A 20,159-nucleotide genomic window follows, 5' to 3' on the forward strand; every position below is an offset into this window, starting at 1 on the left:
AGCTGAGCTGAGTAAATTAAAATCTGACCACTGTGCTTTCCCAGGCCAATCACATTCTAGGTAAAGCTGCAAAGCAAGACAATTAAATGTTTTGCATTCGTGTTTGAAGTTTTGATTTTCAATTAAGCATGCCACTCCTTCAGGTGAGCAAGTGACTTGCTTTACCCTAACTGGAAAAGACACCATTTTGCCTTGTTGCCATGGAGATCTTATCTTGCAGGCTACTTTTTGACAGGCTTCCATGTGAAATCTCGAGGAAGCGGTTGAGTAGGGTTTCTCTGTTAATCATATACTTGGCAAGGATTTCGGCTGGTCTTGTAAAATAAAGGGTACTTTTAAATAACTAAATAAATGATTTTTCAGGGAGACTTAGTGCTGGCAAAAGGTGCTGCACTGACATCGGTAGAGACTGTTTATCCACAGAACAAGTGCAGCAAGAAGGGGAGTGCATTTCACCCCCGACACTGCCCTATCTATGTACCTCAAATGTAACATGGAGTGACTACCTTTGGAATGAGAAGATTGCTAATTTCCAAAGAAATTGCCATTGAGTGTGACAGTGTAAGTTTTTGTGTTGTGAACACCTGGCCATTGGGACCTGTATTGAGATCTCTAAAGGTCACCATGTGTTACTGGTTTCCATTACAGAGAATAGAGATGTGTGCAAAATGTTGATCCACTTTCTTGTTTTTTGGGGTTTTTATTATCCCTTTCAGTTATCTACTGAAATCAGCAAATTCATTAAACTTCTGACTTCCGCTGTAAATGGCCATAGAATGCCTATGGGTTGAGCTGTGATCTAGTCCTGGATTGGCTTCCAAGTTGTGTGTGTTTGGAAAAATGTGTGGGGATGTTGCATATCTGAATCCATCGCCGCTAGCCTTACAAGTTATGTTCACTGTTCTCTGTCTCCGAATCACCCCTTCAGAGTGGGCACATGCCAGCCGTTCGGGTGTGGGATGTGGCTGAACGGACCCAGGTGGCTGAGCTCCAAGAACACAAGTATGGTGTGGCCTGTGTGGCATTCTCCCCCAGCTCCAAGTACATTGTCTCAGTGGGGTATCAGCACGACATGATTGTCAACGTGTGGTCATGGAAGGTAAGTGTGCAAGAAGATCAGCTTAATGGTAGGAAAAGCCACATTGTGCAAGGCCAACGATGGTCTGGGGATAAATCTAGTTATAGCTCTTTCATTCTCTGCTCCTTTTGACATTCATACAATCAGGCAAGTTAGAGATGGATGGAGATTGGATCATCTAGTCCATCCTCAAGGAACCAGTGCAAGATTGTTCTCCAGCATTTGTAACGTGGATCCCTCAACCAAAGTAAAACACATTCCTCCGCACTCCACAATCTTAGTTTGAATCAGTTTTCAACAGTCCTCTGGAAAAAAACAGAGTATGACAAAGCCTAGCAGCCTTCTGACTGGTCAGGAAGATATCACATATTCTTGAGAACAATTTGCTTTTGTTGTGTTTTGAGATGGAAACATTGTAAACCGAGGGAAGGGGGGGGGAACGACTAGATACTCCCCTAAAAAGTACCATGAGTGCAGTTATATGGAGGTGATCAGTGGCCATAATAGTACTTGAGGGGCCATGTTATGTTGGAATAAAGGCCGTGCTTTAAAGCACTGTGTGAATTTACAGCATTATATAAATATTTGATGATGACAGTGATAAACATTTATCTGCTAGGGGGACCTCCGTGTTAGCAATAGAACTGGACAATCACATTCCCACAAGTTTGAGTCAGCTTCCTGTACCTCTGTAGGTAACCAGTCCTCTCTGGGAGCCATCATACATTTTTTTTTATATCCATATCTGTTAATCTCATGTTATGCAGCTGTAGGTCAATGTTCCCTTGAAATATTGTTAACCATTCCATCCCCTTTCTCATTCTACAGTTCAGATTCTGTCTTTTCATGATCATCTCCTATATCAGCTAGTGTTTTTGTCCTGCTTCTAATCTGGTAGACAAATAACTTAACATTAAAACATTGGTGTCCTTGTTGTCATTGAAAATCCAGTGTTCAGTCTTCAAGTTCTTCTCAATGAGGCACACAGAAATAATGATCTGAAGATGGATGTAATGTAGAGTAAGGCTGGGATTTAATGCTGTACCTCAACAATCAAGATTTTTATGGTCTCTGCTCTCCTACTATCATTTATGTTACAGTAGTGCCTAGAGATTTCCCCCTGACAACAAGGTCCCATTGTGCCAGGCTCTGTACAAAAAACAGTTAGAGTCAGTGCCTGCAACAAAGAGCTTACAGTCTAAATGGACAAGACAGACGGGGCAGGAGAAGGGAAGTATTGTTATCCCCATTTTACAGATGGGGAACTGATGCACTGAGAGATTTTTCATAGATTCATAGTTTAAGGCCTGAAGGGACCACTAGATCATCTAGTCTGACCTGTCTATCACAGGCCATTAAATTTCCACCATTACCTTTGTATTGAGCCCAATGACTTGTTTGACTGAAGTGTATCTTCCAGAACCCTTGCCCAAAGTCACAGGGGAAATCAGTGGCGGAATCAGGAACTGATCCCAGATCTCCCAAGTCCCAGTGCAGTGCCTTAACCAGAAGACCATCATTCCTCAGGCATAGGGTCATAGGAACGGCTGCTGTGATATCCCCGTCTTCCAGTCTGGGAGACTGACCCAGATGTTTGGTCAAGCTGAAGCAACCAAGTGTTGTCTGAGGTGCTCCCTAGTTTCCAAATGGGGAAAGGCCACAGCAGCCGCCCTGATGGTGAGGACAGGGAGGGCTCCGGGTGCGTTTGCTGTTTGGGGGGAAGCTGTGCAAGAGGCCCTGGAGTCTGGGCCCAAGAATGCTGCTTTGCTGCTGGTGGCAGAGTCTAGCCTTCTCCACTCCCCTACCCCTCTGAGAGTGCTCTGGTGCTGACCTCCGACAAGGCCTCTGGAATGAGACGACTTCTGAGCTGAGGGTGGGCTAGCTTGGAGGGCTGCTAGTGGAAGGAAGGGGGAAGTGGGGCTCATGACTTTCTGAGGGAGGAATGGGAAATTGAAATGTTGATCAGAGTGAGTGTCTGGTTGACCACTGAGTACTGCAGGAAATAGATCAAGAATTTAAACTCACAAGGGAGAGGAGAGAGAGGCAAGATCTTTGAATCCACTCTCTGCCACTAATCCTTGGAAATACCATTCCTGCACCCCCTCTTCCCTCGGTTATTTGATGTGCATGAAGGGGAAAATCACCGCAGGTGTAGCTGCTCTGTTTCTTTTCCCTAGGGCTGGACAGAAGCAGCATGTTCACCTCTCCTCTTGCCCTATGACTTCTCTTCTACTCCCCAGGTGGAAAGATTTATGGTGTTTCCCTGTGGAAAATACCTCCTGCCCATCCTGAGCAGTGCCCCCCCCCACTTGCTGCCCTGGGGCTAAAAAAACTTCCAGCCAGAATTGGCCTGCGTGTGCTTTCACTGTTTAGAAAGGGAAGTATGTTTTGTTCGGAGTGCCCTGTGATTATGAAATAGCCAAGGTGCAGATGACCATGTTACTATAGGCACTACTGACCTGAGAACCATTATGTGGCTGAGACAATGTAGTAGTAGGACTGAATGTAAAAGTGTGAGGTCCAAACTGCCAGAGCACCATAAGTAGTGGAAGGTTTGGCAGATGATTCACCCTCCCAGCCTGTGTTCAGAAAGATGTTGAATCTGTGCCTGCCGTACATAACGCCTGTAGCTGAAATGAGTTGTCTTATACACAGGCTATTGAGCAAGACACCTGAGCTATTGAAACAATTGTCTTTCCAGAAAAACATCGTGGTGGCGGCCAACAAGGTGTCCAGCAAAGTGACAGCAGTGTCATTTTCAGAGGACTGCAGTTACTTTGTCACAGCTGGCAACCGCCACATCAAGTTCTGGTACCTGGATGACAGTAAAACCTCCAAGGTGAGAGCTGGGGACAGGACAAGTATAAAGAAGAAGCCGTGAGCGGGGGCCTTTGTGGCTTCTATAATGGCATAAGCTAGTTCCACAGCCTGTGGGGAACAGGAGCTTCCGGTTCAGAATTGATCTTTGATTTCCTGTGTGAAGCAGCTTTAGTCTTTGGCTCTCAAGATGTAGCCTCTGCTGTCTCATTATCCAGTGCCTGCTGTGTCTGGCACCCAAATCCAGGTTTCCTGTAGGCCAGTGCAGGTGGTTCATGGATTCTGTGCATGGCAGCCAAATCAGGTTCTGTTGTACCCTGGCATTGGTGTTATTCAACAGCACGTCCATTTCTTCATGGCAATGGTTCTTCGCATATGTGGCTGCCATCTCTGGGCCCCTCACACTGCAGGCACTTGGGGCTCTTTGATTTGGATGTGCGTGACTTGAAATATCAAGGGGCATGTTTCAAAGTGTCATGTAGTGGCTTCTGTTGCTGCTGTTGGGAGGCCAAATGCCCATGTGCTAGTTTGCCTGTCTGTATTGCAAGGACAGCCTTTCACATTTCACACCATGGATCTTCCATTGACGCTGATATGTCAGTGCAAGTCAGATCTGTTTTGATCATCAGGGAAGACCAGGCATCACTATCCCCAAGGTTTCTTCCTGCTATTGGCTAACTGGCCTGTGTCAGCCAATGGCAGACACATAAGTAGCTCTGTCTCACTGATTTGCTGCTGTTGATGGTCCTGATACATTTTACAAGCAGTGGAGTTGCAGCAAGTGACCCCATCACAGCCTGTCTCTTTAGATCGCTCATAACTCCAGTGTGGAGTTCTCTTTCCCTAACAGGTTATTTCTTTTGGTAGGTGAATGCCACAGTCCCCTTGCTAGGGCGCTCCGGTTTGCTGGGGGAGCTGAGGAACAACTTCTTCACGGATGTGGCCTGCGGAAGGGGTAAAAAAGCAGACAGCACTTTCTGCATCACCTCCTCCGGCCTCCTCTGTGAATTCAATGAAAAGAGGCTGCTCGACAAGTGGGTGGAGCTGAGGGTGAGTTCCAGGTCTGCTCTCCATGTACATCAATGCCCATTGACTGGGGGGAGGAAGGGGTCATCCTGAGGCCACAAGCTGCTGCCAGCAGTGAGAGCTGCTGGCATGTGAGGAGAGCTGGAGACTCCTGCTTCTTTATGATTTTTAATGTTTTCCGTTAAAGCATGGTACAAAGCAGTGGTGTGTGCTAGGGAAACCAGAGCCTGGGGGTAGAAATGGAGTCTTTTGCTTAAAGGCCAGTTGGGTAGGGATTTTATGTAGGAGATCCTCTAATTCCTGAAAAGCTTCTGCCCTCAAGGCTCAACATTGTGATGTGTCCTTGTGGCTGTGGGAAGGCTGGATGTGGCGTCCTTTGGGAACCCATGAATGTCACTCCTGAGTTGTACAGGAGGGGGGAGGGGTAGCAGCAGAGTGTGGGAGGCACTCCATCTCCTCAGGGGTTGCGCAAGCTGCTTCTCCAGTGCCCCCTGCCCTCCTAGAAGCAAAAGTCTCTGCCAGAGTCTCAAGTTCAGCTCTCCCCCTCGGGGTAGTGTATTGTGCTGCTGCAAGACCACCAGCCTGGCCTGTTGGCAAAGATTTTAATATTCAATTAAAGGGAGAAAACCCAAACTGTAAAGCAAAATGGATCCAGGGTATTCACACCAGGGCAAAATCTTTCCATGCTTCCCCAAGTGAAACGTGTCTTTTCTTCTTTCCTTTCTGCTCTAAAATCTGCCTTTTTCACTCCTGCTCAGAACACAGACAGCTTCACAGTAAGTTAGAATGAAGTGTTTGCCTTGACCTCAACCCATTTCTCCATCATTTTCTGCCATTTGTACAAATCTCAGCACTGAGCAGAACAATTCCATTTCTCCCACCGTTGCCCCCTCTATACCAGGAAGCATGCTCATGCACTTGTATGGGGCTAGCTGCAGTGTCCCACTCGTGATGCTGAACATCTCCCCTCAAGGGTACAAGGTAATCAATGTTCAGGGCCAGATCCCCAGCTGGTGTAGATCCACGTAGCTCCCAAGAAATCTACCGAGCTGCGTGAATTTGCACCAGCGAGTGGAACGGGCCCTCGGCGCTGTTTCCTGACTCTGACTGACTGAGCGGACCCTACAGCAGACCTTGGCTTGGATGCTCCTCAGAAAGGAAATCCAGATTTCAGGCTTTTCCTTAAACTGTGTGGCTTCATTTCACTCCACTTCACTTCATTCTGATCTTGAGTGCTTCGTGCTCTGTCGTTTACATGGCAGTTCGGAGAGAGAGACCCACTTGTCTTGGTTGATTTTGTGTCCTTCTCAGACTACTGTGGCGAACTGCATCTCTGTGAACCATGACTACATCTTCTGTGGCTGCGCTGATGGCACGGTGCGGATTTTTAACCCTTTGAACCTTCACTTCGTCACTACGTTGCCGAAGCCGCACTTCTTGGGAATGGACATTGCCAGCGTCACTGAAGCCAGGTACCATAGGAAGGGTGGTAGGAGACTGGAGAAGCTTGGATGGGCAGAGCAGGTGCAGTAACGATGTGTGATTTGTGATCCTGCCCTTGCCTTGCACCCTAGGGTTCTTCCTCCAGCATACTTTCCTCATTACTATAAAGCGGCATTGATAAGAGATACATAGGCTTTCATGGGATGTTTTGCTTTCCACCGATGTCCTTGGGCACTCAAATCTCCTGCCTGTCCCTCTAGTCTTTCTTCCCTCTGTCTTGTGCGTTCTGTTTTCTCCTGTCCCCTTTGCTCTGCCATCTCCCTCCTGCTGGAAAACTGGCTAAAAGGAGTATCACTTTTTGAAGTGCAGATGTTGGCCTTTGAGTGGACCCTTCCTAGGTAAATTATTTTATGCATGATTATTACTTAGTCTGTGGAGGCTGAAATTGGAGAGAGCCCTTCACTCTTCCCTGCTTGCAAATGCTTGAGCACAACCAAATCTTCTGTTGCACTCCTACAGCGCTACTCTGAAACAAACATCCGCTGGGATCCACCCCGAGGAAAGGGACGTTTCCACAGCCCATACGCTTTTCTTTTCCAGATAGATTAGGCACGTTGGCGACTGGCTGTCTAATGAACCGCTCTGACCCACAGTGGGAGGGGTTCATACTGGACATGTAGATGTTGGAATGAATTGTTCCTTTGTTTGGTGGTGGTGTGTGCCTTTAATTGAAATGTGATTCACTGCTCATACACTCGCCCTTGATCTGAAAGCAGATATGTTTCTGGAATTTGGGATATCAGTTAATGACAGCATATTGCTGCTTGTGCCCTAGGGAGCCCCTGAGGTGTTGGGGTAGCCCCACTTTATTTTGAGGTCATTGTTTTCAATGGATTTTTCCCCACACAGTTGTGCCATTTCCCCTCTCGTCAAGACTGGCACGGTCGTGTTCTCTCCTGCGGGCTCTCATTAATCCTCCTTCCTGGGGGGTCTAGCAGGGACACGTGTCTATTTGTGGTGGGGCTTTTGACTCAAACATGCATTTCAATGGAAAGCTGCCTATTACTGCCATTGGCTGGGCAGTTTGATCAAGTGGTTAGTCAGACCTCCTGGACTCCAATCCTAGCTCTGCCAGTGACTCCTGGCCTTGGCTAAATCACTTTAATCTGTCTGTGCCTCACCTTTTCCACTTGTAAAGATAGGATAGTAGGGGCCCACCTTTATAAAGGTGTTTGCAGCCTCCACACACTTTGCAAAAACTCTTCACAACACCTCTGTGAGAGCTGTATGGGTGAGCTCCATTGTACAGATGGGGAGAATGAGGCATAGATAGGAGAAGCCACTTTCCCAAGGCCAGATAGCAATTCTGTGGTCGTACTCAGAATAAAACCCAGATCGCTTAACTCCCTGTCTGCTGCTCTAACCACAACATGACAATTAATGCATTTAAAGAGCATCTCTCTGGTCTTTCCAGCCTTAAGTCTGCACTGGGCTCTGGTTTTTAATGAGATTGATGCTAGGTGAGGTTAATTATATCCTCATCTGGGTTTTAGAGCTGAAACTGAGTGGAACCTTTTTTTGAGGTTTTGCAATGTTTACTTTTTTTTTTTTAAATAATTTTTCCTAACATCAGGCTAAGAGCTAAGTGAGCCTGTTTTCATGTGACTTCCAGACCAATTTTGCAGAGCAAAGAGGCTTGTAAAAATAACCAAACCGCTGCCATCTTGTCTGATGTCAACCATTTGAGGTTCTCTCCTCGTTAGCTGGCACCCTAACCCTGTAATCCAGCTCTTCAGTTCTCACAACATGGCCCTGATCTCATAGAAACATGAATACATAGCACTGGAAGGGACCTCCTGGGTTCTCAAGTCCAGTCTCCTGCTGTCACAAGCAACCCAGTCAAATAATCCTGTGCATAAACTCACCAATCTCCATGTTAAAACTAGCAAGGTTGGTTGCCCCCGCTCCTCCTATGGGAAGGTGGATTCAGAACGTCACTGAAACAGGAAGTCTCCCTGGCGCTATAATCTCAGATTGTTTTGCACGGCAGTGTGATGCACCAGGACTCCTCCATCAGGAATTTTACTCCATTTAATTTCAGCTTTTATTTTTCCCTCCAGCAGCTGGGAGACTAGAATATACATAGGAGTTCTTGCTGCCTACACTGCTACCTCTAACTCCAGCTGTTTGTGCTTGAGACCTTTCGCTGCCAGCAATACCGTTCTCTCCCTTGCTCCCAGGTGTCTGCACTGGGAAGGACTAGCAGTCCAAAGATCTGATGGCTCTCTTGTCTTGTCTACTTCCCAGCATGCTGCGGAGCGAGAGTCTGAATTGAGCTGTGAATTGAATAGTTGGAGAGTGAAGTAAAGGAACTCAAGCCTTGCAGTCAGTCCTACTGGCCCCTCCACCGTAGGAAGTTCAGGCCCCTCTTGGGACTTTTATTTTTTTAATGTGGAAAGAGGCTGCTATCCTGGCACAACAGTCAGATTCTCCACCTCACAGATTGTGGTTACCTCCCCAACTACTCACTGTACTCCCACACCATTGTATACTCTTTCCTCTGGCTAGCACCAAACTCTTCCCTCCCAGAGGATTTTAGCTTCAAGTTTTGTGTCCACACTCTCACCCCAGTGCTACAAAAAATAACCCGACTGTTGTTCTGTCTTTGCACAGCCGTCTCTTCTCTGGTATGGTGGATGCCAAGTATCCAGATACAATTGCCTTGACCTTCGACCCTACCAACCAGTGGCTATCATGCGTTTACAATGACCACAGCCTGTATGTGTGGGATGTCAAGGACCCGAAGAAAGTGGGCAAGGTTTACTCTGCCTTATACCACTCTTCCTGCGTGTGGAGTGTTGAGGTAAGGACAGGCTAGGAATGGTGCCCACGAACTGGGGTGAGGGGCAGCGTAAGATGGGGGCTGCCTGTATTTCCCAGTAAGGGACTCTGCCTCCAGCTCGTGTAGTTAGGGGGGTGTTTGTGAAGGGAAGGTAGGAAACTTCATGGAGTTACTTACACCATGCAAGTGCACACGTCTCTCATGCCTGGTCAGAAATGGAGGGAAGACGATATGAAAAGGGAACAGGCAGGGGCTTTTCCTCTGCATTTTTGTATATCTTATTTTTAACCTCTCCTCATGGATCAAATCTTGAGATAACTCCAGCCATGTTCCAGTATCAAATGATTGTGGCAACAGTCCAGTGCTGCCCTCTTATGCTCTGTGTTTGAACTCTGTTAAGTGATGAGGGTTTCTGGCTCTCTCCCCTCCCATTGGGCTAGAAAAAAGCAGAGGGTCTTATTCAAGAGACCATCTATGTCCAGGTAACTCCACTCAGCATTTGTTTATTTGGAATGAACATGAAGCTGTGATTTGCCAGCCAGTCTGTGACTGAATCGATTCTAGGTATGCTGAGTTCCTGTTGTCCTCAGCTGCCTCCTCTGTATCAAATAAGTAGAAATCTGGTCTGGCCTTGTTTTGGAACTTGCTTCTGGTAACTAGACTACCAGGCACAATGATGTCTCACTTACGGTTTGTTTGTTATGTGCCTCTAGGTGTATCCTGAAGTGAAGGACAACAATCAGTCTTGCCTGCCCCCAAGTTCATTCATCACCTGCTCTTCTGATAACACCATCCGTCTGTGGAATACAGAGAGTTCCAACATCCATGGCACAGCTCTGCACCGGAACATCCTCAGCAATGTAAGATCCCAGACTCTGCAGTGGCCTTCGGTTCCCTTCTTCCTCTTACACTTGAGTGTCCTTTTTAGGGCCCACAGGTCACATAAGGGGCGATGTGTGTCTGGGAAGTTACTCAGACCTGGGGAAATGTAGGGGCAGACCAACTGCAAAGATAAATAGTAGCATTTTGTAAGAGTCTTAGGACTTCATATTCCAGAACAGATCAATGTTTCACCAGTGCTGGTCTCTTCCAGAGGGTCTCATCCCAGATGCTTCAGAAGACAATGTAACTGTTTCTCTCTGCGGTCCCAGCTCTGTAATGCTTCTAATTGTCAGGGTTGATAAAAGGGTGTTCTGTGGAAATTGGACATGTGGATTCAGAACCATTTGACTCTCATTTCTTCACTATGTATAGACAGTGATGTTAAATCGAAGAATCTCATGCAGTACAATGGCTGGTTCAAGCAATTTGCTTCTGTACCAGTTATGTAACCTAAGGGAGCTGCTACACCAGCCAGCTCTCCAGCTCCCTTTCTGAGCAATCTGCGCTCCATGTAACAGACTCTTGCCTATTTTGCAATAGAGATTCCTGATGACTTGGCTCATCTCATGTTATCGCTAAAGAACACCTGAAGTCGTTTCCACCACACCCCATTCTACTACTGTCTAGTCCTCAGGTGTCTATCGGTGGCACAGGACATGCAGCTTGTTCCCAGCACCAAGGCTGCTTGCTTTGTCCAACTCCTCCTGTAGAAGGGCCATAGTATGATGTTACTGTGCTAATTCCCCCTCCACTTATCTCTCCCTCATCATTACTGAGTGGCTTGCTGCTGTGGGCTTCACTCCCAGATGGGACACATTGCCTATTACTGCCACTGAAAGGAATACATTGGCCATTGCTTCAGTTTCATGAGGAGTCTGTCTGCCACTGCTTCACTTCGATACTTCACTGGCCCCTTCTTTCTTTCCAAGGACCTGATGAAAATCATCTATGTGGATGACAACACTCAGGCCCTGCTGGACACTGATTACAACTCTGGTGGGAGTGCAGACAAGGCTGACATCCAGGCCTTGGACACAAAGGTGGGGATTCGCACACTCTGTGTGAGCCCCAGTGGAGAGCACCTAGCCTCGGGCGACAGGATAGGCACTCTCAGGTAACCCTAGGGCTTCTGGCGAAGAGTTAGGATGGGGTGGGGATGGGCATAAAGACTAGTTTGTGTCTCTCATTTTTCACTCTGTGTGGTTCCACTTTCACACTGAAATCCATCTGTGTCCTATTTCAGGATCCATGAGTTGCAGTCCCTAAGGGAAATGCTGAAGGTGGAAGCCCATGACTCGGAGATCCTCTGCCTGGAGTACTCCAAATCTGACACAGGTAAGATAGGGCAGAGCCTTTATTCCCATTGATTATTTGTGCACCCCTTATGATGTACTGGCTTGTGTATGTGTTGCTAAATGACTCCATTCTGACCATCCTGTGTGACAACCCTCTACTGATAGCTCGCAGAGTAGAGGCCTGTCACATTACAAAAAAGGTCCTAAGTTTGAAGCAGACTTCCTCATCTTGCTGTTGTATGGAGACAGGTAGACACAGATCATTACTTCCCCTATCACAGTTGGAAAGCCTGGGGACATTTCCTTGTGCACATCTGTTTACTTGCACTAATCTATGATGATCTTCTGTAGCCTAACTTGAGAGGATGTTTAAAACTATGACCAAAGGAGCAAATTACTTCTCAGTGAAGGTTTCACCCTCTTTAAAATCTTTGGTAGGGTTGAAGCTCCTGGCATCAGCCAGTCGGGACAGACTGATCCACATCTTGGATGCTGGGAAGGAGTACAGCCTGCAGCAGACACTAGATGAGCATTCATCTTCCATCACAGCTGTGAAGTTTGCAGGTAAGAGATCCTGTACTCCCCTCTGTACTGGCGGGAGTGAGATCCCAACAACAGCAGTAGGAATACTGCTCCTCTCACATCACAGCTGGGAAGTTTGCAGGTAGATAAGTTTAACCTTTTAATCACTTGGACAGATCAGGCTACCTTTTTCTTCCCCTTCCATAACTAGAAAGGTCAAAATCACCTTATCCTTTCCCTCCATATTTCTTTGGAGAGTCACATTCTCTAATGATCTTATTTTTATTTTATTTTTTTAAAACCCATCTCAAATGCCTACAACCCACTCCTGTTCTCCTGGCTGAGAGAGACTGGGTTGAGGGTCTCTTCAAAATATAGCCGTGCCAGCATTAATTGGCCTAGAATATAGGGCAGGTGGTCACTGTGGGGGAATGGAGTGCCTCACGCTGCTCAGCAGCACAGTGTTGTGCCTTCACAACTCTCCTAGTTACTGATGGCTGGAGGAGTGGCAGGCAGGGACTGAAAATTGTACTTGAGTCTCTCAGATGGCAGGGCAGCGCAGTGCACTAACCGATGACCACCATGTCAGCCCTGTGGCCAGGTTCAACTCTGGTGCATGTGGGTGCAATTTCATTGACGCTGAAGTTATGTCCATTTTCTACCAGGACTGAATGTGGCCTCTTTAACTAAATTTGGAAAGATTGTCATTTTCTTCACACTGAGCGGGAAGCAAATTCTAGTCTCTACAGTTGGTTTCTAAGGAGGTTATTTTTTGGCAGTGCAGGAAAGTCTGGCCTTTCAAAGGCAAAAATGGGAGTGGCAATAAGAAAGACACCGTAAATTGGATTGGTCAGTTAGTGCAGCATATGTTTATGGCAGGGGGTGGACAAACTTTTTGGCCTGAGGGCCACATCAGGTTCCCAAACTGTGTATGGAGGGCTGGGTAGGGAAGGCTGTGCTTCCCCAAACAGCCTGGCCCGAGCCCCTTATCTGCCCCCTCCCACTTCCTGCCCCCTGACTGCCCCCTCAGAACTGCTGACCCATCCAACCACCCCCTTCCGGGACCCCTCCACCCCCTATCCAACCCCCCTGTCCCCTGACTGCCCCCTTGATCCCTATCCTCACCCCTGCCAGGCCCCCCGAGACTCCCATGCCTATCCAACTGCCCCTGTCCCCGACCGCCCCGCCCCCAAGAACCTCCGCCCCATCCAACTGCTCCCTGTCCCCTGACTGCCCCCTGAGACCCTCTGCCCCTTATCCAACCCCCCTGCTCCCTGTCCCCTTACCATGCTGCTCAGAGCCCGGCTGGAGCCAGCCCCACCGCCGTGTTGCCTGGCAGGAGCTCGCAGCCCTGCCGCCCAGAGCGCTGGCGGCATGGCTAGCTGAGGCTGCGGGGGTGGGGGGGACAACAGGGGAGGGGCCGGGGGCTAGCCTCCCCAGCTTGGAGCTCAAGGATCGGGCAGGACGGTCCCACAGGCCGTAGTTTGCCCACCTCTGGTTTATGGGCTGTTCTCCGCTCCTCAGCAGCACAGAGCTACCTTTTCCACCCACATCAGCAGGGAGTGCTGTAGTGTCCAGAGAATAAGGGCACTACAATGATGCTGAAGTGTTGAGGGACATTGCAGAATCAAATATCTACCTGCTGCGTGATGGGTCTGCTTGCTCACTGAGGCCTATGTGGAATTCATTGTGGGTGCCTCTGGGCTAGTGGTGGTGGAGACTGTTCCTTCTCTAGGAAAGAGAAGGCTTCTGCAGTTCTGTGCACCATCCTGCAGGGCTGATGTACAGGGGCAGGTATAGGCAAGTAGGAATGGGTTAAATAGAACATAATCTCCTCCGTTGCTTGTTGGGTTCCTGTTCATTTGTTTTTTTCTCTCTTCCAGCCAATGATGGGAAGGTGCGAATGATCAGCTGTGGAGCGGATAAGAGTGTCTATTTCCGCACTGCACAGAAGGTAACTTAGTTATAGCCATCATATGCTTCTCTATAACCGCTACACCGAGGAGCTCCTTCAAGGAATGGTGTGGGAGCAGTGTTTGTTGCTATTCCAGTCCCAGCCTCTCCTAATGTGACAATGTAGGAGATTGTTAAATGTGCTAACCACAAGGAAGTGCACAGCTGCTCCAGTCCCAGCTTCTCCTAGCAGCAGTCACTGTAGGGAATGGTTAGGGAACCCATTCCTCTTCCCAGCAGAAGTCATCATAGGAAATGGTGCAAGAGCATTGGATGTGGGAAGAACTTCATTGCACCTCCAATCATCGCCTCTCCCAGCAGGAGTCACCGTAGGGCGTGGTTTGCTTGTGCGGGCTAGCTGCTTGGGAGGAAGTCATGCACATTTAAAAGATTGTTATGACTGGTTAACTACTTGGCTTTCACTAATTTTTAATCCCTGTGCTCAGACGGGCGATGGGGTCCGGTTTACCCGGACACACCACGTTGTTAGGAAGACTACTTTGTATGACATGGATGTTGACCCCAGCTGGAAATATGCTGCTATTGGCTGTCAAGACCGTAACATCAGGTTGGTTCATATGTGATTGGATTTTGGTGTGCTCCCAGAATTTGGGCAGTGATATGTGGTCTGGGTTGTACTGCTGCTTAAATGGAAGCTCTGCTCCCCTACCCCTAAATATAACCTGCCTTTTAATGAATGGGCCATAGGTACTGGAACTAGGGGTGCTGAGAGTGCTGCTGCACCCTCTGGCTTGAAGTGGTTTCCATCATATACTACAGGGTTTACAGTTTAGTTCAACAGCTCTCAGCACCCCCCACCCGGTACAAATTGTTCCAGCATCCCTAGCCACAGCTGTCTTACTGCTGGGACAGCTGAGTAGAGTTTGGTTAGTGCCACTTGTAATATATGGTCAATAGCTCTCATTAAGTGCTGGGAGGTTCATTTCCCTCTCTTCTGATTGCTCCATACTCTTCACTTTACCAGTATGAGAAGCAAGAAAGAGTGTTAATTCAAACCCAGGTCTTTGACTTGGTACTGAATAATGTGATCTTTGGGCCACCGTCCTAGCTCCCAGGCTGTTTCTTTAACCACTTAAATGATTATGAGCTTTATGAATTATGGCCAACATAGTGCTTCCTTTGAAGTGGCCACCTGCCCTACATTCTGCCGCTCCATTCCATACAGTGACTGTGCAGGGAGGCCTGTCATGGAGAGAGGGAAGGGAAGCTTGTGAGAAGAAACCGAGAACCATGCATGGATGTGATGAGTTCTGGCTTGTGTCACCTTCAGGATTTTCAACATAAGCAGTGGGAAGCAGAAGAAGCTGTACAAGGGATCCCAAGGTGAAGATGGCACCCTCATTAAAGTAAGAGCTCCAGAAATTCAAGCATGACACCCCTCCATCCCCATGAGTCGTCCCCTCTACCCCCCCTCCTCCCACATACACTTGTTCTCTTTCTTTTCCTGGCTCTTCGGAGCTGAATCTAGTACTCCAGAAAGTGAGGGATGGATGCAGGATATTTTGGTGTGAATTTTTCCCCTCTAAAGTGCTAATGTGGACTATAGATAGCATTTATTAATGAATTTCTTGCTGTTTGATATCTAGTACCTATTAAAAACTGCCTATCCTAGGCTCTGGGTATCCAAGACATTCATTTACAAATTCATTTGTGTCCAAGACAAATACTCAGGCAGCAGCTACTCCTCACCCCATGTGCATAAAACAATTAGCTAATGGTGAGATCCAATTCAAAGATCCTTCCCAGTACCTACCCACAAATACTAGCTCTTATCACGCCCCACCCACAGTCTGGGTAAATACAGATGGGCTAATTCAGTCCAAAGTGGGGATAAATGAATATGTTTGTTTAATCTCTCTCATTGTATTTCAAGTGATATACTGGGCCAAATTCTCTGCTGGTGTAAATTAACCACGCTCCATTGAATTCAATGCACCTGCACCAATATACATCAGAAGAGAATTTGGCCTATGTGGTGCTTCTTACAAGAACCAAAGGCATTTTCTCCTGCTGGCTCTGGAGGCACTTGCCGGCAGTGTCATACTATGTACAAGGCAGTCTTTGGACTCCTGCCTCGGATCTGTTTTTCCTTGTAGTCCTTGGCCATTGCTGGGACTCCTGGATGCGATTGCTTTTTCCCCGAGCTCCATTTGGAAAGAGCTCATTCCAGCCCTTGTGTTTATTTGCTTTACGATTACATGCTGCAGCTGCTGGCATTCAAGGTTTATGAGAAATTTGTGAAACCAAGGAAATGAGAGGGTGCCGCCAAGGAAGAGATCTTCAGACAAATGGGAGGCTTAGGGATAGATTAAACCCAGCCATGCTCATGCTGAAACACCCTGCTATCCTGAGGGACTTGGAACGCCTCTAGAGCCCAGTGCTGTGTAGGCAGGTTCTGTGCATGCTGGTCTGTGCACCTCCGCCCAATACACCTCCACCCTGGGATACCATGCCCACTTGTTTCCTAGCCCTGTGCCTCTCCTGACGAACGGGATGCCTCCATAGTCACCTTTTTCTGCTTTTGTTCACACAGGTAATTACACTTTATCTGCAATTACTATAGTTTCCCCTTCCCTACTACACTTACAAACCAAGGCACCGAAAATAAAAAATGGCTGCTCTGTCTTATTAAGTGCTCAATTCTTTGCAACCCCAAACAATGAAATATTACTGATGTTGGGTTTTTGTTTGTTTGTTCGTGTTTAAATATCCAGCATGTATTTGCTTTGGCTGACCTGGAGAGAGCACTGTACTACTGAGCACTAGTAAAGTATAGCAGCATAAGGTGTTTTCTGTTTTTCAGCCCGTTCTTTACTTTTTAGAGGGTAACTGTGTAACCGGGCAGTCGTGCTTGGCTCTGGAATTTAAACGTGTTTGGTGTCTGAGATCATATATAGAATTGGAATTTTGCATGCATGTAATAACAGCTCCAGAACTGAGCATGCAGAGAGGGTAACATAGCAAATGGAGAAGTACAGCAGTTGACATGTTGAAAGTCATTTGAGGTTTTTTTTATCGCATTGCTTTTTATCAGGCAATATGGAATTGTGGAAACTGGAGGTTTGATGGTGATATCAGCTAGCACAAGTTCCCAACAGCACTAAACTTATGGCTCGTTTCCATGTTGAAGGCTTGGATCTTGGGTGTTGGAGAGATTTGGTATTTTATGTAACTTTCCTAGCTATAATTTCTGGGCCTGGGATAGGCTTAAACCTGAAAGGAACCAGGATCAACCAAAAATAGTGGATCCCAAATCAGTAATTAAAGGGGGTTGGTGGTGGGGGGCCTTCAGAGACAATCAACTTTAGTCTCAGATTGAGTTTGGGGTGTTGTGGGGGATTTTGGCATTTGGGAAGTAGGCTAGATGTAATTCTTGGGAGAGTTTTGACAATTGGTTGATCACAGGATGACTATGAGCCGCCAATGTGATATGGCCGTGAAAAAAGCTAACGTGGTTTTAGGATGCATCAGGCGAGGTATTTCCAGCAAAGATAAGGAGGTGTTAGTACCGTTATACAAGGCACTGGTGAGACCTCATCTGGAATACTGTGTGCAGTTCTGGTCTCCCATGTTTAAGAAGGATGAATTCAAACTGGAACAGGTACAGAGAAGGGCTACTAGGATGATCCGAGGAATGGAAAACCTGTCTTATGAAAGGAGACTCAAAGAGCTTGGCTTGTTTAGCCTAACCAAAAGAAGGTTGAGAGGAGATATGATTGCTCTTTATAAATATATCAGAGGGATAAATATTAGGGAGGGAGAGGAATTATTTAAGCTTAGTACCAATGTGGACACAAGAACAAATGGATATAAACTGGACACTAGGAAGTTTAGACTTGAAATTAGACGAAGGTTTCTAACCATTAGAGGAGTGAAATTCTGGAACAGCCTTCCAAGGGGAGTAGTGGGGGCAAAAGACATATCTGGCTTTAAGACTAAGTTTATGGAGGAGATGGTATGATGGGATAGCCTAATTTTGGCAATTAATTTGGCAACTGATCTTTGATTATCAGCAGGTAAGTATGCCCAGTGGTCTGTGATGGGATGTTAGATGGGGTGGGATCTGAGTTACTATAAAGAATTCTTTCCTGGGTGCTGGCTGGTAAGTCTTGCCCACATGCTCAGGGTTTAACTGATCGCCATATTTGGGGTCGGGAAGGAATTTTTCTCCAGGGCAGATTGGCAGAGGCCCTGGAGGTTTTTCGCCTTCCTCTGCAGCATGGGGCACGGGTTACTTGCTGGAGGATTCTCTGCAGCTTGAGGTCTTCAAACCACAATTTGAGGACTTCAATAACTCAGACATAGGTTAGGGGTTTGTTACAGGAGTGGATGGGTGAGATTCTGTGGCCTGCATTGTGCAGGAGGTCAGACTAGATGATCATAATGGTCCCTTCTGACCTTAAAGTCTGTGAGTCTATGAGTCTAAGTGGGTTGGGTTGGGGGCTTGACATAAGGTGGCTGGATGGTTTGGTGGCTGAGTAGGGGCATGGGTGAGAGTCATGTTATCTATAATTACTACAATGTTGGTGTATAACTGGTTAAAAGACTACTCAAAGCGTGGTTATCAATGGTTTGCTGTCAAAGTGAGAGGAAGTATTTAGTGGGGTCCCATGGGAATCTGTCCTGGGTCTGATATTATTGAATATTTTTAATTATGACTTGGATAATGGAGTGGAGACTATACTTACAAAATTGCAGTTGACCCCAAGCTGGGAGGGATTGCAAGCACTTTGGAGGACAGGATTAGAATTCAAAATGATGACCAATTGGAGAATTGGTCTGAAATCGATTAGATGAAATTCAGTAAAAACAAGTGTAAATTACTATAGATAGGACAGAGAAATCAAACACACATTACAAAATGGGGAATAACTGGCTTGGTGGTAGTACTGCTGAAAAGGATCTGGGCATTATAGTGGATCACATATTGAATATGAGTCAACAATGTGATACAGTTGTGAAAAAGGCAAATATTCTGGGGTGTGTTAACAGGAGTGTGGTATGTGAGAAGTGGGAGGTATTGTCCTGCTGTATTTGGCATTGGTGAGGCCTCACCTGGAGTACAGTGACCACTTCTGGATGCCACACTTTCAGAAAGATGTGGCTAGATTGGAGAGAGTCCAGGGGAGAGCAACAAAAATGTTACAAGGTTTAGAAAACCTGACCTATGAGAAAAGGTTTAAAAAAACTGGGCATGTTTAGTCTTGAGAAAAGAAGATTGAGGGAAGACCTGATAAGTCTTCAATTATGTTAAGTGCTGTTAATAAGAGCATGATGATCAATTGTTCTCTGTGTCCACTGAAGGTAGGCGAAGAAATAATGGGCTTAATCTGTGGCAGGGGAGATTTAAGTTAGATATTAAGAAAAACTTTCTAGCTCTATGGATAGTTAAGTGCTGGAATAGGCTTCCAAGTGAGGTTGTGGAATCCGTGGTGTTGGAGGTTTTAAAGAACATGTTAGCTAGCATCTGTCTAGTGTTACTTGGCCTACCTCAGCTCAGGAAACTAGATGAAAACCATTTCAAGACAGCAGGTGCAGCAGCACCTCCAGCACCCCTAGTTCCAGCACCTCTGCTGATGCCCTTTTGGAGTACAGGGCTTAGGGTGACTCTAAACCTTTCTTTTTGTGGTGTGAGTGTGCCCCTCTTTCTGGCATCCTGGGCATTTCTTGTGCATCTGTCTAAGGTACTTTCTCACCAGCCCTTTCTGCCTCCTGTACTCCTCAACCAGGTGCAGACTGATCCCTCAGGTCTCTACATTGCAACTAGCTGCTCTGACAAGAACCTCTCCATATTTGATTTCTACTCCGGCGAGTGTGTGGCCACAATGTATGGGCACTCAGGTGAGTTACAGAAGCTTCAGCAAGTGCCTTTTTAGCTGCAGGTTATACTGTGGCATGTAGTGTTGGTCAACATTTTTTCTGACGTTTGAATGAAACTTTTAATTGGTGATTCAATTTTCAATTAAAAACAAACCAAAAAGTCCACCTTGGAAATGTTTGGGTTCTTTTGACCAGGAGTAGAGCTGGCTGAAATTTTGACAATCAAAAATATTTATTGAAATTTCAACTTTTTTTTTTTATTTAAAAAATCTCATAAACAGTAAAATGTTTTACAGAATTTTTATCAGCCACTTCAAGTGGACTATAAACCAGCCACTCCTTTTCCAGGGAATCATAAGCCTCTCTATAATACATCTCAACAGTACCCCGAAAGATCGCTTTCCAAGGTGGGCAGATTGCTCATTCTTCATGTTCATTCAGGTGTGGGCTTTCCCAGTAT

At 46.6% G+C, this 20,159-nt stretch overlaps 1 protein-coding gene across 4 annotated transcripts in view; it reads left to right on the forward strand.

Moving 5' to 3' along the window:
- Positions 1 to 20,159, forward strand: part of MAPKBP1 (mitogen-activated protein kinase binding protein 1) — a 129,197-nt gene that overhangs the window by 79,288 nt on the left and 29,750 nt on the right. For all 4 annotated transcript variants that reach the window (XM_039534381.1, XM_039534380.1, XM_039534382.1 and 1 more), the window contains 13 exons: positions 929 to 1,099; positions 3,780 to 3,917; positions 4,763 to 4,945; positions 6,233 to 6,393; positions 9,038 to 9,227; positions 9,920 to 10,066; positions 11,018 to 11,202; positions 11,332 to 11,423; positions 11,822 to 11,947; positions 13,789 to 13,859; positions 14,305 to 14,426; positions 15,150 to 15,225; positions 19,609 to 19,720. In XM_039534381.1, the coding sequence (XP_039390315.1) occupies positions 929 to 1,099; positions 3,780 to 3,917; positions 4,763 to 4,945; positions 6,233 to 6,393; positions 9,038 to 9,227; positions 9,920 to 10,066; positions 11,018 to 11,202; positions 11,332 to 11,423; positions 11,822 to 11,947; positions 13,789 to 13,859; positions 14,305 to 14,426; positions 15,150 to 15,225; positions 19,609 to 19,720 (1,774 nt within the window). The remainder of the gene's footprint in view (positions 1 to 928; positions 1,100 to 3,779; positions 3,918 to 4,762; positions 4,946 to 6,232; positions 6,394 to 9,037; positions 9,228 to 9,919; positions 10,067 to 11,017; positions 11,203 to 11,331; positions 11,424 to 11,821; positions 11,948 to 13,788; positions 13,860 to 14,304; positions 14,427 to 15,149; positions 15,226 to 19,608; positions 19,721 to 20,159) is intronic.

The sequence above is a fragment of the Mauremys reevesii genome, linkage group 4 (genome assembly GCF_016161935.1).
Source record: "Mauremys reevesii isolate NIE-2019 linkage group 4, ASM1616193v1, whole genome shotgun sequence".
Taxonomy (NCBI): Eukaryota; Metazoa; Chordata; order Testudines; family Geoemydidae; genus Mauremys; species Mauremys reevesii.